This window comes from Macrobrachium nipponense, chromosome 15 (assembly GCF_015104395.2).
Source record: "Macrobrachium nipponense isolate FS-2020 chromosome 15, ASM1510439v2, whole genome shotgun sequence".
NCBI lineage: Eukaryota > Metazoa > Arthropoda > Malacostraca > Decapoda > Palaemonidae > Macrobrachium > Macrobrachium nipponense.
The window spans coordinates 4,942,372-4,966,240 of NC_087208.1; the positions used below are offsets into that span (position 1 = coordinate 4,942,372).

Consider the following 23,869-nt stretch of genomic DNA (forward strand, 5'->3'; position numbering starts at 1 on the left):
AACCTTCAAATATTTTTCGTTTTATTCTACATGAAATTGCGCACATTTTCATATATGAAACTCCATGAAATGCCTAATATGAAATGGAGCAAATATTCCGAGAATGGGACGTACGCATTTCGGAGATTTGTGGCGGAGAATCCGCGCGCGGAGAGAAGGAAAGATTTTTTTTAAAATTCACCATATATCTAAATATTTTGCTAGAGACTTCGAATTTGTTTCAAGATGAAGATAAATGACTGAATATTACTAGACTGTAAGAGTTTTAGCTTACAATTGCGTTTTTTTACCATTTCGGTAGAGTCAAATTTGACCGACGTGGTTTTTTTCTATTATCGTGATTTATATGCAAATATTTCAAAAATGAGAAAAAGCTACAACCTCCAATTATTTTGTTGTATTCTACATGAAATTGCACACATTTTCATATATAAAACTTTATGTAATGGCTAATTTAAAATGGTGCAAACATTACCACAATCGCATGTATGATTTTTTCGGAAGAGTTACATCGCGGACGTAAAGAAAATTTTATTTTTTTCATAAATTTACCATAAATCGAAATACTGTGCTAGAGACTTCCAATTTGTTGCAAAATGAAGGTAAATGCTTGAATATACTAGAATATAAGCGTTTAGCTACAATGCGTTTTTTCGACCATAATTCGGTAGAGTCAAAAGTTGACCGAAGGTTGAAATTTTGGCAATTATCGTTATTTATATGAAAAATATCTCAAAACTGATAAAAGCTACAACCATGGGTTGTTTTTAGTTGTATTGTGCATGAAATTGCGCACATTTCCATATATAAAACTTTATATAACGGCTAATTTTAAAATGGTGCAAACATTACCACAATCGCATATATGATTTTTTTCAAAGAGTTACCGCGCGGACGTAAGGAAAAAGTTTTTCATAAATTCACCATAAATTGAAATATTGTGCTAGAGACTTCCAATTAGTTGCAAAATTAAGGTAAATGATTGAATATTACTAAAATATAAGAGTTTTAGCTTACAATTGCGTTTTTCGACCATTTCGGTAGAGTCAAAGTTGACCGAAGGTTGAAAGTTTGGCAATTATCGTTATTTATATGAAAATATCTCAAAACTGATAAAAGCTACAATCATGAGTATTTTATTGTTGTATTTTACATAAAAATGCGCACATTTTCATATATAATACTTCATGTAACGGCTAATTTACAATGGTACAAAAATTATGTCAAAGTGACGAAATAATTTCCGAGATGTGTCACAGATACTTTTTAGTGCGGCAAGAAAGAAATTCGCGCTTGCGCGCCTGCGTAACGATTGTAAACAAAACAACACCTTGATCCGTGAACTCCCAGCATCCCCCAAGGCGCGTGATTCAAAAGTTTTAGGCTGGTAGGCCTATATACGTACTTTACTTCATTAAACAAGCCAATCCGGATTCTGTTCCACATGTTCATGACATCTGAGCAGTTGCCACCTCTATTAACTACTTTCAGAATATGAACTTTGAGGACCTGAAGAAGTGTACGGGTTGGAAATCTCTGGCATTTTTTAAGCGCCACTATCTAAAGAACTTGGAGGCCCTTAAATTTCCAACAGTGGCGGCAGGGAGCAGAGTCTTCCCCGAAGAAAGGGGTTGACAAACTCCCTTAAATTTCCCTTCTGTCAATTCTTTTCCTAACACTCTCTCCTACCTACCTGACTCGCTCGTACTCCCCACCAACCTCTTCCCCGGGCTGGGCTAGACCTGTCTATTCCGCCACCGGAGCTTATAAATAATGTTAATATTTAGTTGATAGAGCCACAGTGGCCTCACCAGATATTCTGTACATAACTGTCAAGTTTATTCAGATGCCTATGGTACATTACCATATTATATTGTTGTATTAATAGGTTTAAGTAGGTTAAGGTCTAAATTTATTAACTGTTAAGTAATATTGCTCAGAAAACTTCAGTATTAAATAGTCTTATATTTGAACTTTACTCTGGGTTTTATTAACCCCTATTATATGAAGGTATCTGTTTTAGCTTGGATGGAACTCTGTTATGTTTTTCAACGGCAGACACAGGTTGAACCCAGAAAAGGGATTTGTTCCGATACGTAATACAAACCATCGGTCCTTTAACAATAGGAAGTAGCTAGCGGCAGCTGGAACGGTCGTAAGCTTCGAACAAGGGGAGAACGTAGTTAACTGCTTGTCCGGACAGTCGCGCGCCGCGCGACTGGGAGGTAAACAAATCACTTTTGCTTTCGGCCGCGGGTGTGAAGGACGTGTTCGTCATCGCTCTCTGCCCGCTTCATCGTCGTATGCTTTGTTTATATTGTGTTTTCTACTAATGGTTTGTTTGACTTGAAATGAACTGTAAGTACACTGTTTTCATTTTCATTACTTAATTATGAACCAACATGGAGCTATTGCCGTAGATGCGGCGATTTCCTCTCTTTTCATGAATGAACCTTGAATTATGTCTCGGTGCCAAGGGCGGGCGCGCTCGCGCCGAGTCATGTATTTTGGGCGAAAATGTGTAATTGAAAAATGTAAGTACTTTTTTCATTATATTTTCTTTCCCTGTGTGTTCGTTACCGAAGCGTGATTGCGCTCGGCACGAGCCTTTTATTTGGTGTGATACAAATGCAATGAAGTGGATTCGCAATGCAGTGTTCTTTTCATTTTTCATTTATTTATTTGCCATAAAATTTAATTTGGATCAATTTTCGCTCTTACCCGGGAATTGATCCTTACGATTATTTTCTGTGAAAGTGAAATCGCAAGTGCAGTATTTTGTTTCATTTTCATATATATTTTATGATAGAATCATATTATTTGGATCAAGTTTACCGTTCTTACCCGGGTTGGATTGATCTTTTCCCCTTTAAGTTTTATGAAGTGAATCGCAAGTGCAGTATTCTGTTTCATTTTCATATACTTTCCACTGCTGTGCGGGGGTAGGGGAAGCGAAGGTCTGCCAGGAAGTCGTCGGAAAAGCTCGCCCGCAACTCCCTTGGTATCCGATTATTCGTCTTCCTTCCTGCCCCCCGCTCAGCTTCCTCGTTGTATTTTGTATTTGGGGTCTTCCTTGCGTTCGGGGTGGGGCATGTCTTCCCCCCGTGCGTGAGGGAACCCCTCTTACTAATCTATCTATGCTACCGCAGGTGCTACATCCGTGGGAGACGACCTTGGACAGGTATGGCCACCACCGCGGCGGCAGGGCGTGCCTAGCTTCCACGGGCTGCTGCAGCGTCTAGCGAGGTCTGGGGCGGTCTCCACTACTACCACGGCCGCTTATGCTGCTCCCCCCCCCGACCGGTCCTACACTCCCCATGCTGTGTCGGTGACGCCGTCTGCCGCTACTAGGGCCGCCGCCGTACCGAGAGGGGTGTTGCCGCCGCCGCCTGTTTTTCTTCGTGTTGCCTGCCCCAGAACTTCCGCTGTTCCAGCAGCTCGCCCCTGGACCGGCCGCCAGTACCCAGGTTCCCGCTGGCTGCCGATGATTCTACAAGGCAATGGCTGGACCTGCCGTACCTGCCGCTGATGTAATTCCCGCTGCTGATGTGATTCCCCGCTGTTGGCTTGGCCTGTCCCTTCTGGGTCTACCGCTGCCAGCTGTTCCTGAACCGCTCCTGAGCTGGTTGCTGTTCCTGTCGCTCCTGGTTCCTGAGCCTGTCCATGCTGGTCCCTGCCCACGGTGTGTCTTCCCAGTCCCAGGTCCTTCCGGACAGGTGCAGTCGGGCCGTGTTGCTTCGGGCAATAAGACCCCGGCTCCGGCCTGGATGGAGGACCTGATGACTGTCCTGCGTGAGCTGACGAGGAAGAGGAAAAGAAGAGGAAGCTGTCATCGTTCGTTCATAGTCTGCTGCTGCCTCTTCCCCTTCGACTTCTAAGGCCCATAAACCGAAGAAGAAGAAGGCTGCCTTCCCCCTAAAGAAGTCTCCTTCGGGAACTTCTAAGGGTCCGTCCCACCCCGGTGGGACGGGGGGTCCTTCTGCTGGTCCTCCTGCTCCTTCGGGAGCGGGGCCCGTCTCCCCTTCCGTAAGTAAGAGATAGACGGGGACCAGAGGAGTATCGGTTAGCTCCGGTACTTCCTCGCCTGGTGCTAGCGGCGATTGCCGCTACGCCAGGTTTCCGGCTCGGTCTCTCTCTCGTTCGCGAGAGATCCCGAGTGTACGTTCTCCCTCGGGAGACCGTGCAGCCAAGTTTCGGCGCCAGAGTTCGCTCGGCGCCAAGACGCGGCACGGAGCAGAAGGCTGGTGGAAGAGCCACTCAGGTGACCTCTCGCCAGGCCAGCGGCCGCTCTTGCAGCGACCAGCTGGTAACCCGGGTTTTCCCCCCCCCCTAAGAAGGCTCCTTCGGGATCTTCTAAGGGCCCCGTTCTCGCTCCGGCGATTCGGGGAGCTCTTCTGCTGGTCCTCCTGCTCCCTCGGGAACAGGGCCCTGTCTCTTCTTCTACCAAGGAGAAGAAGACGGGGACCAGAGGAGTACCAGCTTCAGCTGGCACTTCCTCGCCTGGTTTCTAGCGGTTCTGCCGCTAAACCAGGATCCGCCTCGGCTTCTCGTTAGCGAGAAGTACCGAGTGGACGTCCCTTCCGCGGGAGACCGTCCAGCCAAAGTCTTAACGCCCGAGCTCGCTCGCCGTCAAGACCGAAGCGCGGAGCAGAAGACATGCGGCGAGAGTCATGCAGAGACTCTCGCCAGGCCCAGTGGACGCTCTCGCAGCGACCAGCTGGCTGGCTCGGGTGACGTGACGGTCGCTTACCAGCCACGGGTTGAGGCGAGGAAGGGGTCCCCGCGGCCGTCGGTACCAGCCACGGCTGGTACCAGCGGCTCGACGCGCCGAGAGGACGCTCGCCGGTCTCACCGCGACAGCGAGCCTAGCAGGTCACCTGACCGCCGCTCCCATCGGGACCGGGCGGAGACGGTAACCAGCAACAGCTCGCCTGACGCTAGAGATCAGCGTCGACGTTCTCAGCCGAGCCTCTCGCCCCAGGCGAGCGGCAAGGCTAGGCCTGCTGCTCGATCGCCACCGCGGGTTGACGATCAGGCATCAGCCCTCCAAGCACGCTGGTCCTGCCAGCGAGCTAGGGGGGAGCGTCAGAGGTCTGCCTCTCCTGTACCTTCAACCTCCTCGGGCTACACCGGGAGGAGCGAGGTACCTAGGAGTGATCGCGAGAGGTGCGCCGCTCGCGATCCCGCTATGACGCCGTATGGACCAGGCACGGTTCTAAGACCGACCAGGACATACGCGCAAGTAGCTGGAGGCGACCGTCAGGGATCTGCCGCTGTTCCTCCTTCTGAAGGAGGAGTATCTCGGGATCTGTTCTTGCTGGAGGGACTGGACGGTCCTACTCCGCAAGACGCGGTTACTCCCGAGATACAGAGGAATTTTGCAGAAGTCATTAAGCTGATTCATCAGCATAATGACCTTGCGGAAGGATTGCCGCTCCACCAGCAGAGCCCACGTCTCTGCTCGAGTCGTTTTGGGGTCCCGAGAGGGAACCCAAACCGAGTGGGTCTGCCGCGATCGGAGCTTGCCGATTCTCTCTCGAACCAGAGTGTCTCGTCTCCAGACAAGAAGGTCTCTCTCAGTTCTGGCCGGTCGATCAAGCTACTTCCACCTCCTCTACTGCGACAGCGGCGTTTCTACGTGTCTTCGGACACCGTATTTAAATACTCCTTCGGTCCTCCTGAGAGGTTTCGACCTCGACGAGGACTGGAATGAGTCTGAGGGGACGGTATCGGCTCTCTCCTGTCAGGTGTCGATCAGCCCCACCCAGACGACGTTCACAGTGGCGGCAGACCCTTACCTACAGTGAGAGTTCGTAACCCTCCGCGGGAAAACGTTTTCTCCTGACGATACGTTTTCCCAGACTCTTAGAGGCCATCGCCGCGAGGCGATGGCTGCTCCTACTCTCTCCAACTGCTAGTTCCACTGGGAAGGCGAGCGAGTATCCAATTCCTCCCCCATTCCCTCTCTCCTTACGGCTACGAGGGAAAGGGGAGGGATCCTACAGAGATTTCTCTGTAGGATCCCACGTTGGGGACTGCGCTACCGGGGGGACCTTCGGGTCCTACCTGACGTAAGCCCGGGTCGTTGAGGACGGATCTTGGCCCATTCTCGATTTCTACGGGAATCCGAGAGGAACCCACGCCAGCCGATATCGTTTGACGAATTCGGTGGGGGTTTCGCAGACTGCTTAGAATTCTACGGAATTTCTAGCGCATTCAGAGTGTTCGAGTTTTTTTACGATCTCCAAACACTTAGGCGAGACCACGGTCCAAAGTGAGCAAGACGAGAATCCCCGATATGTTACACGATAATCGGGAACCTCGCCTATGCTCGAATTCCTGGAATTTCTAGCATTGGGAAGAAGACTGCTGCTGAAAGAAAACTATCTCACAGTAGGCGACCAACCTGGAATAGAGAAGATCGGACGGGAATATCCAGTTTGGCTTGAACTATCGTCTTAGTATTCTGTTCACCATTGAAGCTTTCCTTCGAGGAAGACTTCTCCTTCACTCTCTTTGATAGAGATCGAAGGTGGTCGATCTCCAATCCTTATTTTGTTTTCTTGAAGGAAAGAATTTAGGATGGAGATCGTTGTTCAGAATCCTACAAATATACTACGTATATTAACCTCGCGACATGATTCTACTAAGCAGTTGAATTGTCCGAGGGGTAGGCGCATATCCTAGTTAATATACGGATTGCGACTTAGAGAGAAGTATTCTAATTGAACTGCAACTCGGGGTTGCCTGCAACCTCCCAGGAGTTTTCAGTTTCAATTTTATATACTTATGGTTTTGTCACGACAACACCATTTCAACTTTTATATTTACTGAAATTCGTTTCGCCTAAATATAATTGCTCGAGCATATCTTTTATGCTCGTGGTTCTAGCCGAACGCATTCCTTCGTGAATAAAGGATTACCTGGCAACTCAGGATGACGAGTCAGCGAGAGCTCAGGCTCAACTACTGCGTATTGGAACTGCCTGATAGCAGCTCAGTATCAGCTGGGCCTCCGAGATTGACTGTCAGTTATGTCTCTCTCTTCCCTGCTTTGATTGACTACCGAACCGTATCTCTGCCCAACAATCATGGACTTAGGTCTCTGATTAACGGGGATTCTCGCAATAATGAAGGACCATCTACTGCTGTGACGCTAGATTCCATCGCCTTCGACATTGCGAGAATTTTCAACAGAGATATCTTCTTGGACTCTTTCATCTTTCTGTTTACCGCATGGTTACAGAAGTCTGTACAAGTCTCCCGCTGCATCGCACTGCGATAATGCGAATGATTTTGCAGACATCTGAGTTTGTCTTCAAAATATCTCGTATTCGTAGGTGTACAATTGTTCATTGTTCAACCCGAATTACAAGATGTGTCAGAAGACATCGCCTACTCTCCGACCTGACAGCTCTACTTCCAAATGTTCAGCCCATGAGAAGCAGTTCTTCAGGCGGCTTTCCCCTGTGTTTTTCATTACTGAAGAACGCCCCGCTTTCATTGCAACTACGACTTCTCACCGGACAGCAATGAAATAGCGGTTAGCGTTTTCAGTCATTTGTAAGCACAGGTTATGAATCTTGAGAATCCTTCTCTCGATTCGTCTGTGAAGACGTAGGTTGCATTCAATATCTACCTTCGTCTTCAACGGTACATAGTGTTGTTTCTCCTTAGCTGAGATTCAACAACTATGAGATGTTTTGCCTTCAGGGACCTCGGTCTCTAGAAGGCAATTGACTTTCGCCTGTTGGGACATGCCTTAAGAGAATCATCACCTCGCTGTCCGGCATTGGTGACAAACAAATACATTATTTGTTTTGGTCTCTCGGCATAACCCTTTAAAGGCGAAGGTCACGTGACTTCGTACTCGGATGATTGGACCAAACTTGCCTCCTACCGAACGCAGTCAGTCGGCAGCTGTCAGAGCGCCCGAGTCAGTTACGAACTACGCTGTTGACTTAGTTCGGTTGTTACAGAGCAATCATTACTTCGTTTTAATAGCTTGTCACAGTACCCATACCATCGACACCCACCATGGAGTGTCGGTGTCCTATCCACTACCGAGAACTTCGCTGCATGGGGATAGGAGGATGCGACGAGACTTCGTGGCAAACGGACAGACCAGTATGGGTACTGAACATCACCGAAGTAGAGAAGAGGGATAGGTCATGCGACTATTTCCTTCTTTTCCTGCTGAGGAACTGCATGACTTCTCCTGCGAAGTCAAGCATCCAGGGGATGGGGATCCGTGACGCTCGATTTCGTACCGAACTTCGTAGCGAAGACTCAGAACCCTTCGGTCCTTGACGATTGGTTCGAGTCGTTCACAATCCTCTCCCTAATGGACTTCACCGCCTTCGATGCGAAGGAGATGCTGCCTTGTCCGCAAGAACTTCTCCGTGGCGCAGGTACTGAAGGCAGGGGTCTGGTCCAACCAGACCACATGCCCTTCCTTCTACCTTCGGGATATTGCCCACAGGTCCTTGGATCTTTTTCCTTGGGACCCGTGGTGGCTGCTCAACACGTTGTGTAGCGAACCCAGACCCTCGCAGGCTGAACAGCATCGAGTCCTGGTGTGACCGTAAGAATGGATGAGTGAATGAGTGTGACTGGCTCCTCTTCCCATCTTTTTCTTCCCCTCTACCTGTGGTTAGAGGGACACGGTCGTCACCCTGCTGGATAAGGACAAGATGCAGGTGAGCTGCTCAACAGAGCCCCATCCTATCCCTTTCACTAGGGATAGGAGTAAATATCCACCACTTCCTCCAACAAGGGGGAGGAAGTGGATGCCAGCTTGAGACAACCCATACTTTATGTTGCCTTACTTTATGTTGCCTCTTGCAAACAGGAACAAGTTCTTGCTTGCTGGTACGAAGAGATACGCTTGCCTCTCTCTTAGTACTCGGCCCAGAGGTCTGACCATTGATCCTGCGGTGCACACCCCGATCAATCGGACAGAGGCTTGGATCCCTCCCTCGCTCTTACGACCAGGGAGGCATTCCAGGGATGGACGAACACCAGTCTGTTCATCAAAAGACTCAGATTCCTCCCACCAAGAATTGAGTCTTCCTATTGTTAAAGGACCGATGGTTTGTATTACGTATCGGAACAAATGACAATTTGTCGAAAATTGCATTTTTCCTAACTATACAAACCTGAGGTCCTTTACATATAGTCCCTCCTCATGCCACCCCTCACTCTGCGTATTTTGCATGGGCCAAAAGCAAAAGTGATTTGTTTACCGCGCGACTGTCGGACAAGCAGTTAACTACCGTTCTCCCCTTGTTCGAAGCTTACGACCGTTCCAGCTGCCGCTAGCTACTTCTATTGTTAAAGGACCTCAGTTTGTATAGTTAGGAAAAATGCAATTTTCGACAAATTGTCATTTTGACGAAGGAAAAATCTATTTCTGGGGGAGGACCTGTGTCGCCCGGTGAACCCAACCCTTTCCTTTTTTCATTTTTACTTTCCCACCCTGGCCAATCAAGCTTGAAAGGCTATTCCAGGAATGAAAGGAGCGCGTGGGTATTAGTAGTAGTAGCGAGAGGAGATTGTGGTGGGGTTCGTTGTGACGGCTCCCACAGTGAAGGGGGATTTTGTAGAGGGAATCTTCTAAGTGGCAGAGGTCCTGTGAATTGTGGTTTCCACATCGCCCCCATACTTATACAGACACCCTTCGGGATGCTCGCGCTGAGGGTAGTAACTTCAGCATAACATGCTAGCTTTTTCTCTGGTATATCTAGAGTTTATTTATACTTGAAAAATGAGCTAGAGGGATTTTTCAGCGGGCGACACAGGTCCTCCCCCAGAAATAGATTTTTCCTTCGTCAAAATCCCTTTTTTAAAAAATAGGATATTTCAGGTTCAGGTTGGAGCAACATTGTCAGATGTGTTTAATCAAGAAGAAGGAGTACCACAAGGAAGTGTTTTAAGTGTAACCTTGTTCGCCTTGGTAATCAATGGGGTTTCTAAAATAATTCCCCTAGATATAACATATACCTTATTTGTTGATGACCTGTCAATTTCCTTAGCAGCATCAAGGATGGCAGTGGCTGAATGCCGCCTTCAGCTCTGCATTGATAATATAGTAAAATGGGCTGAGGTTAATGGTTTTAGATTTTCTGCCAGTAAAACTATAACCATGCACTTTTGTCGTATAAGGGGAATCCACCCTGATCTAGGTCTATTCATTCATAGGCAGAGAATTCCATGTGTTGGTGAAACAAGGTTTCTTGGTTTGATTTTTGATAGCAAGCTGAATTGGATTCCACATCTGAAATATATCAAGGCAAAATGCTTGAAAGCAATGAATTTGCTGAAAGTCTTGTCTCACACTTCGTGGGGTGCAGACCGAACTCTGATGTTGAGATTATATAAAGCCTTGGTCGTTTCAAAATTAAGTTATGGGTGTGAGGTGTACACTTCTGCGAGAGCCAAATAGCCTTAAAATGCTCAACTCAATTCATCATGGAGGAATATGGTTGTGTACAGGAGCATTTAAATCATCTCCCACCGAGAGCATGCTTGTAGATGCTGATGAGGTGCCACTGGATCTTCATTACAAGCGTCTGCTGGTTCGGAGCTGGTATAGATTCCAGAGGCTACCTAAGTCTTTAACCAGCATTTGTATGAGAAATGAAAGGCATTGGCAGTTTTATGAAAATCACCCCAAGCAACCTCATCCATTTGCTTTTAGAGTAAATTTTATTGTCCGTGAATTAAATATGCCAAAAATCAAGATTTTACCAGCAAAATATTCAGTTAGTTCCCCCTGGAACTTCCCAGAGGTAAAATTTTGTAGATATTTTAATTTTACCAAGACAGAATTGTCCAGTGAGGCCATGTGGTCAATATTTTTAGAACATTCCGTGCAACATGATGACTCCACTGCAGTTTTTACGGATGGCTCAAAGTCAGATGCTAGCGTCGGCTTTGGTGTAGCCTTCCCTGATGTAGAGAGAAGTGGCAGGTATCATCTGCCTGCATCAATTTTTACAGCAGAATTTATATGGATTTTAAGGCTTTAAAGGAAGTTTTAATTCGGAATGAAAATAATTTTATTATATATTGTGACTCAAGAAGTGTTCTTCAGTCACTGGAATCTTTTAACCCTTTAAACTCTCTGATTTTAGATATATTGGAATGGCTGCTTTTACTAAAAAGAAGAGGGAAAGAAATAAAGTTCTGTTTGGTGCCTTCTCATGTTGGGGTGGCTGGGAATGAGAAAGCTGACCAACTTGCAAAGTCTGCGGTCAGCTCCCTATAACCCACAAGATGCCTACTACCATATCGGGATTTGTATCCTCTAGTAGGTCAGAGAGTTAAAAAATGTTGGCAGGCACAGTGGGAGGATATTTTAACTAATCAAAAAATGCGTAGTATCACGTCATCAGTGTCTCATTGGTCATATCCGAATATGCCAAGGAGACAAGAAACGATGTTGTGCAGATTGAGGATTGGACGTACAAGACTTACACATGGTTTCTTGATGTCTCGTGAAAATCCTCCGTTTTGCGAGAACTGCACTCTGCCCTTGACTGTGAAACATTTGTTGATTGAATGTCCCAGATTCTTGAATTTGAGACATAGGTCCTGTCTTGGGGTCGTGACAGAGTAGGTAATTTTATCCTAGCTACAATTCTTGGAAAGGATTGTAATATAGAACAGTTATATATCTATATGAGGGAGGCGGGCCTCCTCAACCAAATTTAAATTATACATAGATTGTCTATGTAAGAACTTATATATATGAAGAAAATTTTTATAATATATTTATTGATATTTTTATATGAAATTTATTAAAAATTTAATTTTTTCTATTTAATTTATTTTGGTGTCAATTACGTAGATGTTGTGACGCCAGATATAATACACAATCAATCAATCAATCAATCGTCTTTCTGCTGGCCCTGGCATTGGCGAAGAGAGTAGTGGAACTTCATGGTCTTTCTTTCGATGTCAAGCACAGGAGGGGATGGGGATCAGTGACGCTCGATTTCGTCCCGGACTTCGTAGCGAAGACTCAGAACCCTTCGGTCCCTGACGACCGATTCGAGTCATTCACGATCCCCTCCCTGAAGGACTTTACCGATGATGATGCAGATGAGATGCTGCTTTGTCCTGTGGGGGCGCTATGGTGCTATCTGAAGAGAGCTCGCCACCTCAGGCCTGGGTGTCGACGCCTCTTCGTTAGCACTGGGGTTACCAAGAAGGAGGTGTCCAAGAACACTTTCTTTCTGGCTTCGTGAGGTCATCAGGAAGGCGTACGCTTCAGAGAGGAGTGACGACACCGGTGCCCTTCGACCAAGGGCCCACGAAGTCAGAGGTACGTATTGGTCCAACCCTTGCGTTCCACAAGAACTTCTCCGTGGCACTGGTGCTGAAGGCAGGGGTTTGGGCTAACCAGACCACCTTTACTTTCTTCTACCTTCGGGATATCGCCCACAGGTCCTTGGACACCTTTTCCTTGGGACCCGTGGTGGCTGCTCAACAAGTTGTGTAGCTTACCCAGCTCCCGAGCAGACAAAACAGCATTGCATCCTTGTGTGACTGCGTGAATGGGTGAGTGAATGAGAGTGTGACTGGCTTCTCTTCCTCCCCTTTTCTCTCCTCTACCTGTGGCAGAGGGCTGCAATCATCACTACGCTGGACAGGAGGCCGATGCAGGTAGGCTATACAACTGAGCTCCGTCCTATCCCTTTCAGTAGGGATAGGAGCGTTTTCCACCACTCCCCTAACAAGGGGGGGAGAGTGGACGCCAACAAGAGACAAACCCATGACCTTAGTTCTTGCTTGCTATTCATAAGAGGCACGCTTGCCTCCCTCCAGAAGTCTGGCCACTGATCCTGCGGTGCACACCCCGATCAGCTGGGCAGAGGCTAGGATCCCTCCCTCTGCTCTTACGACCAGGGAGGGAACCAAGGTCGGACAAACACCAGTCTGTTCTTAAGACTCAGATTCCACCCACCAATAAGTGATTCTTCCATATGTTAAAGGACCGAGGGTTTGTATTACATATTGGAACAAATCACAATTAGTCGAAAATTGTATTTTTCCTACTATACAAACCTGAGGTCCTTTACACATAGTCCCACCTCATGCCACCCCTCACTCTGTTCCTGGGCCTAAAGCAAAGTGACTCCTCACCTCCCAGTCGGGCGGGACTCCCGACTATCGTACTAGCAGTTAACTACCGAACCACCTTGTTCGAAAGCTTACGACCGGTTCCAGCTGGCGCTGATTACATTCCATATGTTAAGGCCCTCAGGTTTGTATAGTTAGGAAAAATACAATTTTCGACATTGTGATTCCAGGTTACCTCAGATCACCTACAGCCATGTATCAAGGAAAATGGGCAGTCTACTGTGATTGTTGTCGTCAGCGGTGTTTCTCTCTTGTTGGAACTTCTATTCAACAAGTATACACAATGGATTTCTTCATCTTTCTCTGTAGGGAGATACTTCTACTACTCTCAATTTCATCAATCAAGGGCTATAGAGCTGCTCTAGGACTGGCTCTACGTTTAAAGGACATGGATATCCCTTCATCATGGGAAGTTTGAATGCTTCTCCAGAATTTTGAACATCCCTCTTTCCCAAGAGATCTCAAACCTCATTAGTGGGACCTGACAGTGGTGCTCATGTCTCACTCATCCTCCATATGAACCATTGTGAACCTCAAGAGTGAATTCAACCCTCAAGGCAGTTTTCTTACTGATCTTGGCTTCTTGAAAGAGAATTGGTGAATTACATGGGCTCTTTTAATGTTAAATATACAAGGGGTTGAAGTTCTTTAACCTTCGAATTTGTCCCGAAATTTGTAGCTAAGGCTCAAAATCTCTCTATTCATGATGATAGTTTTGAGTCTTTCTCGATCCCCTCTCTTGGGGATTTTGTTGTTGATGACCCAGACGAATTGCTGTCTGAAAAGGGCTCGCCATCTCAGACCTGATAGCCAAAGACTTTTTGTTAGCACGTGCTGAAACAAGAAAGAAGTGTCCAAGAATACTATCTCCTTTTGGCTACATGAAGTGATGAGACAAGCTTACACCTCTGGTTTACATTCAGATGCCAATACAGTGCTTGCAAGAGCACATGATGTTAGGAGTCTAGGCCCAACCATCACTTTCAAGAAGAACTTGTCAGTTTGCAGGATTTTGAAGACAGGTATATGGCTTCACCAAACCACCTTCACATCCTTCTATCTGCGGGACATTGCCCACAGGTCCTTGGACACTTTTTCCTTTGGTCTGGTGGTGGCTGCTCAGCAAGTTGTGTGAGCTCATCCAGTGTCCCTGGCAAGACAGGTTTAATATCTTACCTTTTACTTCTCTACCAATGGTCAGTAGAGAGAATAATTCCATCATGTGCTGGAACTGTTGAGATGAAGGAGAGCTAACTTCCATTCTGTAAATTTTTTTCATGTTTGTTCCTACACAATACAAATTCTGTATAGAAGCAAGTCCCATTCCTCTCTCTTACAAGGGGAGAGTGGAAATGGCAACAAACAAAATTGGTGGCTAACATAAATTTTTTTTTTTTGTCTCCAACTGTTATTTACCATCATCAAGACAATGTAGATATGTATTTCATAGTCTATTAGCCCAGATATCTGACTGTTTGTGACTCCTTCCTATGTCCTTCCTATGGTCAGGAAGTGAGCCCAGGTGGTCTGACATTCCAGTTGGTTCTAAGACTTTCTTATCCTTTCTCCAAGAGGTAAGTCATCCCTATGTTAAGACCAAGGTTTGTTCTGTATACATATGAACAATTGACAGATTTTAAAATCAATTTGTATTTTTCATAACTAGCAAACCTTCGGTGTTAACGAATATGCCCCACCTCAAGCCACCCCTCATTCTTTCCCGGGCTAGAAGGAAACTGGTATGATGTTGCGTAGCAGGGGTTAAGCAGGTTGTGTAGCTTCCTCTGACTCCCCTATTTGCTTATGCCTATTGCCACCAATTCCCTGTGTTGTTTTTAACCAGACTCCAGCTAGCGCCAGAGAATTTATTCTTACATTAAGACAAGATTTTTTAGTTATGAAAACTACTAATTGATTGAAAATGTCATTTTTTCTAATTCTGTAAGAGGAGGGTACCTGAAAATTATTGCTAATTTGATTATATTGAATAGCATATTGATTTTTGTTTTTATAGTTTCAGAAAATGGCTGTGCGACTGTTGAAAATAGGATCACGAGGCATTTATTCTGGTGTATTGCAGTGGAAATGTATCCCCCTTAGTAATGTACTGGGTGCAGACCTAAGTAGAAGACATTTAAATGTCAATGCAGTTATGGAGGATGACAGCAGAGATACCAGAAGGAAAGGCTTAGAACTTTTTGAAACACTTCACGGGAAAGGCATTGACAATAGACACAGAAATTCATTTTTGTCTCTTTATCAATATTTACTTGACTTTGGAGTTGACCAAAAAACTTTGCAGTCCCAGTTTTTGGGTACTCCTGACCTGGTAAAATATCCTGTATCACAGTGGAAGAATTTTTGCGAAGTAATGGTGAGTGGTGGAATGCCAGCAGATATTGCATTCAAGAATATAGTATATTGTCCTGACATCCTTCAGATTAATAGGAAAGCACTTGAACAACACATAGAAAAACTGAGCTTGATATACATTGGGAACCATTCTCTTCTGGATCTGGTGCAGAGGTAAGGATGAAGATTGATTACATTTTCAATGTTTGCAAATGTTGAGTAGCATTGAGGTCTTATGTTTATTCTGTATTTCAGTAACATGTATAGCAACGAGTTCTTATGCTTGATTTGTATTTCAGTAACATGTATATATTGCTTTGTAAAGATTTAGCATACCCTTGGGTTTTTCAACTGTGCTTTAGTAAATTGTAAATTAAACAAGCCAGTAATGATCTGGTTGTAATATATCATTGCCTAATGGATTGTTCACATGTAAATATTGATACTATTTACGTACATTTGTTATCAATACTCTGCATCATTATTGATTGTACAAAACTAAAAATATTTTGGTTTAGATCTCCTTGACCCAAGTGATGCAACGTAAGAAAAAGAAGGTAAACAGAATTCGTGAGGACATTTTATCCAGATACTGTAAAAAGCATTGTTAAACATGGCTGGTTTTGAAATTCCATTAGTAGATCCCAAGAGTTTACAAGTACGTACTAGATTTAAAAAGAGAAGACGTACATTACTGTATGTGCACCATCATAACTTTATGGTAGAATTAAAAATAAGAGGGGTTTTTGGCCAAGCATGCTGGTCATGTGCTTTTGAGAAAAACTTTGAGAAGTTACTCCTCAACTTGAAGCTACTTTTCTATTTAAACTTTGTTCCGACACGGCATACAAACCTTCGGTCCTTTTACAATAGGAAGGTACTAGCGGCAGCTGGATAGGTCGTAAGCTTTCGAACAAGGGGTTCGGTAGTTAACTGCTTGTCCGACAGGCGCGCGCGCGCGACTGGGAGGTAAACAAATCACTTTTGCTTTCGGCCTCACAGTGGATGGACTGTGTGTTCGCTCTCTGCCCGCTGCTCGTCGTTTTGCTTTCTAAGTTTGGTTGTAATTGTGTATGAAAGAGTATTGTAAGTACAATTATTCTCTCTTTATATATTAATTACGGCTTTCAAGTGAATAATGATGGAATCTCCTCGCCTCGCTACCGAGGAGACTTTGCCCGGGTATCGAAGGGCGCAAATGCGGAAGTTTAGATCGTTCCCGGAGATTGACCCTCATATTTTGTGTGCTCGGTGTCGGGGCGCGAATGCACCCGGGCCGAGCCCTGTGATGTGTGTAATGACTGGTCGGAGGCGCAGTGGACTTTGTATGAGGGCAGGAAGAAGCGAAGGCCTGCAAAGGAGTCGTCGGAAAGCTCTCCCGCGACTCCTTTGGTGACGGACACTTCGTCTTCTTTCCTGCCGCCCGCTCAACTTCCACGTCTCGCGCCTTCCCCTTCGTCGGGGGTGTCTAGGTCCTTCTCCTCTCCTGACGTGTCGAGTGTGGAGGAGGGCGCTAGATACCCTGACGTAGAGTTGTATTCTGGGTCCTCTATCCGCTCGTCTTCGCTGAGCGGGTAGAGGATCCTTCTAATCACCCGACTTTTGCCTCCTCAGGTGCGGTTGCCGTGAAGGATGACCTCGGACAGGTGTGGGCATCGTTGGGGCTGCAGGGCGTGCCGAGTGTCCAGGGCTGCTCTATCATCTGGCTGGCTCCGTGGCGGTTACTCATGCAACGGTCACACCACCACCACGACCCTGACAACACCCGGCTACGCGTCACCTCCTCAACCTGGTGTACACCCAGCACGCGGTCTCGGTAACACCCACAACATCGGTGCAGGGGCCAGTCGCCGTAACTCGGGGGAGTGTGATGCCGCCACCTGGGTTTGCCGTGCTGCCACGACCGGACTTCATGTGCCCGAAGAGCTCGCCCCTGGACCTCCCACCGGTGCCGATGACGTCTGTGCCGCTGGTTCGACCATCTGTACCGCCCACACAGCCTGCCGTACCTGCCGTGACCACCGCTGCTGTTCCTGTTCCTGCTCCTGCCGTCTCGACTGCCGTTCCTGTGATGCTCGCACCTGCTGATGTTGTTCCTGTTCCTGGCGCCGCTGCTCCCGATGCTGGTCTGTTCGGACAGGTACGTCCGGGCCCTGTTGCTTCGGCAACAGCAGCCCCGCTCCGTCCTGGATGCAGATCTGACGTCGGTCCTGAGGAGGTTGACGAAGAAGAAGAAGAAGAGGAGGAAGGTGTCGTCGTCGTCTTCATCGTCTTCTTCGTCGTCGTCGTCGTCTGCCGCCTCTTCCCCTTCTTCTTCTAAGGCTCCCCCGCCTAAGAAGAAGAAGGTCGCCTCCCCCCCCCCTAAAGAAGTCTCCCCTTCGGGACTTCTAAGGGCCCGTCTCGCTCTGGTGAGACGGGGGGTGGTTCTTCCGCTGGTCGCCCTGCTCCTTCGGGAGCAGGACCCGCCCTTCTCTTCTCCCGCAAGGAAGAAGACTACGGGGACCAGAGGGGTGCCGGCTAACACCGGCACTTCCTCACCTGCTGTTAGTGGTTCGGCCACAGCAGCAGGATCCGGCTCGGCCGCTCGTTCGCGAGAGGTACCGAGTGTACGGTCGCCTACCAGCGACCGTGCAGCCAGGAACCAGACCTCTGAGTCCGCTCAGCGTCAGGTTCACGGCACGGAGCGGAAGACTGGTGACAGCCGCTCACAGCGACTCTCACCAGACCAGCTCTCGCTCTCACGGCGAGCGGCTGGCTACCCTCCGGGCGGACGTGACGGTCCATGACCGGCCACGGGCTGAGGCTGGGAAGAGGTCCCCCCGTTCGCGCACCAGCCACGGCTGGTACCAGCGAACTGACGCACCGTGAGGATAACGCACCGATCTCACCGTGACAGTGGAGCCTCGCCGGTCGCCTGACCGTCGCTCTCACAGAGCGATCGGGTACGGCGACCAGCACCAGCTCCTCTGACACACGAGACCGGGGCCGCCGCGTTCTTGGTCCAGCCGTTCTCCACAGCGAGACGGCTCGACTAGGTCTGCAGCTCGATCGCCACGCGGGTTGGCGATCGCCTGCAGTCCTCCAAGCCCGCTGGTTCTGCCAGTGAGCGAGGAGAGAGCGTCAGGTCTGCCTCTCCCATACTTCAACCTCCTCGGGTTACACCGGGAGGGCGCGAGTATTGAGGAGTGATCGTGAGGGGTGCGCCCCTCAGGATCCCGCCACGTCGTCGTACGTACCAGGCTCGGTCCTCGGACCAGCCAGGTCGTACGCACAGGTGGTTGGAGGAGACCGAGAGGGGGCTGTCGCTGCTCCTCTCCTTGAGGGAGGAGGGTCTCGGGAGGTACTCCTGTTTGAGGGACTGGACGGTCCGACTCCACAAGGATGCTATCACGCCCGAGATCCAGAGGAATTTTGCCGAGGTTATTGCGCTGATTCGTCAGCACAACAACCGACCTCGGGGGGGGAAGGATCGCCGCTCCCACCATCCGAGCCCACGTCCCGGCTCGAGTCGTTCCCTGGGGCCCGAAGAGGGAACCCAGACCGACGGTGGGTTTGCCGCGTTCCGAGCTTGCGGACTCAGTGCTGGACCAGGTTGAATCGCTTGTCTCCGGACAAGACGGTTCGCTCAAGTCTGGCAGGTCGAGCAAGCTGCTTCCACCTCCTCTGCTACGACAGCGGCGGTTTTACGTGCCATCTGAAGACCCGATGCCGCCAAACAGGTGAACCCGGAGTTAGCTAGGTTGACTCCGGGTGTGTCTCTGCAACAGCTCCTGTCCGAGAACTTGTGGTTCTCGCAGCAAGAGGCACTCGCCTGGAATCTACCGCCATGGCAGCTTTCCAGGCCGTCTCCTGGCTAGATCTGTGGTCCCTCACAGTATCTAAGGTCGCAGCCAACTCCGGGGGAATTTCTCCCGAAGATGACTCGGCCTTCAGAGACTTTGCCAGTCTGGGGGAAGAGCCATCTCCTTCCTTGCCCACCAGACGGTGAACCTGTGGGCCAACCTGGTTCTCCGACGAAGGGACGCTGTCCTTACTCGGGTTTCCAGGGCGGCCGGGCGTGAGGCGGCGTTGGGGCTTAGAAACGGACCTTTACGGAGTTCCACGTCTCTCTTCCCAGGAGAGATGGTGGACGCTGCGGTGGACAGACGACGCACTGATGACAGTGACGCCGTCTGTGGTTCACCAGGCAGTCTCGAAGGCTCTGGGCAGCCTCGGACTGCGGCCAAGTCTAAGAGCTCGGCTAGCGCTTCCTCGGCTGCTAAGACGGTTGCTACGTCGAAGCCCCGAGGAATGACTCTGTCTTCTTCGACTTCTAACAAGGGGAGCCGTAACCAGCCCTCCTCCCAGCCCTCCTCATCCCGTGGAGGCTCTGGGAAGAAGTCGAAGAAAGGGGGGAAACGCTAGGGACGGCGTTCCCCCTCACCTGCTGCCGGAAGTGGGGGGGGTGCCTGGCCAGCCATTGGGCAACTGGCAGCGCTACGGCGCCGAGACCTGGATTGTAGATGTCCTTCGGGAGGGATATCTATTACCCTTCGAATCTCGGCCACCCCTCACCTCCAACCCGGTCCAACAGCAGTCGTACGTTCCAGGGTCATCGAAGGACGTAGCACTCAGACAGGAGATCAAGACCATGCTGAGCAAGAGAGCGGTAGAGATCGTCACGGATCAGTCACCGGGCTTTTACAGTCGACTCTTCCTGGTGGAAAAGTCTACGGGAGGCTGGCGCCCGGTGATAGATCTCTCTCCCCTGAACCGGTTTGTTCGCCAGACCCGGTTCACGATGGAGACGGCACGCTCAGTGCTCGACTCCATCAGGGAGAACGATTTCATGCTTTCAGTGGACTTGAAGGATGCGTATTTCCAAATACCCATTCATCAGTCCTCCAGAAAGTACCTCCGCTTCATCCTCGACGGGACGGTGTACCAGTTCAGGGCACTGTGCTTCGGTCTCTCAACCGCCCCACAGGTGTTCACGCGAGTGTTCACTCTGGTGTCTGCTTGGGCCCATTCGCACGGGATACGTCTGATGAGGATATCGACGATTGGTTAGTCCTGGCGAGCTCCCGCTCGCAGTTGCTACAGGACAGGGATCGACTGCTCGAGTTCTGTCGCGATCTGGGGATCGTTGTGAACTTCGAGAAGTCCGATCTCGAGCCCAAGCAGGAGGATGAAAGTACCTGGGTATGCTGATCGACACGGTAGCAGGGCGAGTCTTCCCCGCAGACTCGCGGATCAGCAGATTCAGGGAGGCAGCCAACCAGTTCCTGTCTCGGCAGGAACAGGTAGCTCAGCGATGGCAAGTCGTGATCGGACACCTGTCGTCACTCCGAGAAGTTAGTCCCTCACGGGCGTCTTCACCTGCGGTCTCTTCAGTGGAGACTAAAGGAGAGTTGGTCACAGGCGACGGATCCCCCAAGCTTTCCAGTGTCACTGACACAGGAGGTGAGGCAGGACCTAGCCTGGTGGCTCGACGACAGGAACCTCTTAAGAGGAGTGCCACTGCGCACTCCCCCCCCGGACATGCAGCTGTTCTCAGACGCATCGACCGAGGGATGGGGCGTCAACACCTGGAGGGAGTTGCTGACTTCAGGCAGTGTGGGACGAGAACGACAAGCACCTTCACATCAATGTTCTGGAACTCAAGGCAGCGTTCCTCGCTCTCCAAGAGTTTCAGGACCGCTTGATGGGGCACTCAGTGGTGTTGATGTGCGACAACACCACGGTGGTGGCTTACGTCAACAACAGGGGGGCCTAGTGTCTCTCCCGTTGTACCAGTTGACTCGGCAGGTGCACGAGTGGGCTCAGGCACACTCAATAGAGCTGTCGGCACGCTACATTCCAGGGAAGAGGAATGTAGTAGCAGACACGCTCAGCCGTCGGGATCAGGTGATAGGGACCGAATGGTCTCTACACCAGGACGTGGCGGAAAGGCTCTTCGACCTGTGGGGGCGACCAGTCGTGGATCTGTTCGCCACCCGGCACAACAGGAAGCTCCAGGTGTTCTTCTCGGCCGTGCCGGACCCATGGGCAGCTGCAGAGGACGCTCTTCAACACCCGTGGGACAACCTCTTCGCCTATGCCTTTCCCACCCCCCCGTTCAGCCTGATTCGCAAGGTGATCAAGTCGAGCCGCTGGGTCACCCCGAATCTCAGGATGATCCTGGTGGCTCACAAATGGCCACAGGCCATTTTGGTACCGGACCTGCTGGCTCTTCTCGCAGGAGAAACCGAGAGAGATTCCCCCTTGGCACAACCTTCTCGCCCAGCCACACGTCGAGCGGTACCACCGAGCAGTCCAGTCCCTACGTCTTCACGGCTGGCTGTTATCCACCATCTCTTGCGAATGAGAGGCTTTTCTCGTAGCGCAGCAACAGAGATGGCTGGAAACGTCCGTCAGTCCTCTGCAGCTGTGTACCAGGGGAAGTGGGCCGTCTTCTGTGGTTGGTGTCGTAGACGGGGTCTATCTCCTCTCAGAGCCACTCTTCAGCAGGTAGCGGATTTCCTCGTTTTTTCTTCGAGAGAGAAGCTCCACTTCAGTCCCCACAGTTAAAGGATACAGAGCCGCCTTGGCGCTCGTCCTGAAACTGAGGGGGTTGGACATCTCGAACTCGTTCGAGATCTCCTTGCTTATGAGGAGCTTCGAAAGGGTCTTGCCCACCCAGGGAACTCAGGCCCCCTGCATGGGACGTGACTCTCGTCCTAGGAGTCTGACTCGAACACCGTTCGAGCCACTCCGAGAGTCGTCAGACAGGGATCTGACCCTCAAGACCCTCTTCTTGCTGGCCCTGGCATCGGCGAAGAGAGTAGGGGAACTTCATGGTCTTTCCTATGATGTACGACACTCCAGGGGATGGGGATCCGTGACGCTGCCTCGATTTCGTCCCGAACTTCGTTGCGAAGACTCAGAAACCTTCAGTCCCTGATGACAGGTTCGAGTCATTCACGATTCCCTCCCTATTGGACTTCACCGATAATGATGCGGATGAGATGCTGCTTTGTCCTGTGAGGGCGCTACGGCGCTATCTGAAGAGAACTCGACACCTCAGGCCTGAGTGTCGACGCCTCTTCGTTAGCACCGGGGTCACCAAGAAAGAAGTATCCAAAGAACACTCTTTCATTCTGGCTGCGTGAGGTCATCAGGAGGGCGTTATGAGGCTGATGGTAGTGACGACATCCGTACGTCCCCGTCCGAGAGCTCACGAAGTCAGAAGTATTGCCCCTCGTTGGCGTTTCGCAAGAACTTCTCCGTGGCGCAGGTCCTGAAGGCAGGGGTCTGGTCTAACCAGACTACCTTACGTCCTTCTACCTTCGGGATATTGCCCACAGGTCCTTGGATACCTTTTTCCTTGGGACCCGTGGTGGCCTGCTCAACAAGTTGTGTAGCTAACCCAGACCCTCGCAGGCTGAACAGCATCGAGTCCTGGTGTGACTGTGTGGATGGATGTGTGAGTGAGTGAGTGACTGGCTCTCTCTTCCCGTCTTTTCCTTCCCCTCTACCTGTGGGCAGAGGGCCATGGTCGTCACTACGCTGGATGAGGACGAGATGCAGGTGAGCTATATGACAGAGCCCCATCCATCCTATCCCTTTGCACTAGGGATAGGAGCAGAATATCCACCACTTCCTTCTACAAGGGGGGGAAGTGGATGCCTACAAGAGTCAAACCCATGACTTTATATTTGCTCCTGTACAGGAACAAGTTCTTGCATTGCTGGTACGAAGAGATACGCATGCCTCTCTCTTAGTACTCGGTCCAGAGGTCTGACCATTGATCCTGCGGTGCACACCCGATCAATCGGACAGAGGCTTGGATCCCTCCCTCGCTCTTACGACCAGGGAGGCTTCCAAGGTTGGGCGAACACCAGTCTGTTCACAAAAGACTCAGATTCCTCCCACCAAGAAGTGAGTCTTCCTATTGTAAAAGGACCGAAGGTTTGTATGCCGTGTCGGAACAAATGACAATTTGTCCAAAATTGCATTTTTCCTAACTATACAAACCTGAGGTCCTTTTACACATAGCCCCACCTCATGCCACCCCTCACTCTGCAGTTTTTGCTTGGGCCAAAGCAAAAGTGATTTGTTTACCTCCCAGTCGCGCGCGCGCGCCTGTCGGACAAGCAGTTAACTACCGAACCCCTTGTTCGAAAGCTTACGACCTATCCAGCTGCCGCTAGTACCTTCCTATTGTAAAAGGACCTCAGTTTGTATAGTTAGGAAAAATGCAATTTTGGACAAATTGTCATTTTAGCTATGTTGCCATGTGAGATGTGATACATTTGTAGATAAGTCTGTTATATTGACTTTGTTGCTACATGATATACAAACCCTCGGTCCTTCTCACCAGGAATTACTTTCAGCGTAGGATGGAATATGGC

General features: G+C 49.3%; 1 protein-coding gene across 2 annotated transcripts in view; it reads left to right on the top strand.

Moving 5' to 3' along the window:
• LOC135226980 (uncharacterized) overlaps nucleotides 1–23,869 on the top strand; it is a 209,334-nt gene that overhangs the window by 30,623 nt on the left and 154,842 nt on the right. Inside the window, exon 2 of one of the 2 annotated variants that reach the window (XM_064266693.1) lies at nucleotides 15,160–15,671. In XM_064266693.1, coding sequence (XP_064122763.1) covers nucleotides 15,169–15,671 — 503 coding nt within the window. In that variant the 5' untranslated portion in view covers nucleotides 15,160–15,168. The remainder of the gene's footprint in view (nucleotides 1–15,159; nucleotides 15,672–23,869) is intronic. The other variant, XM_064266694.1, reaches the window with a different exon arrangement.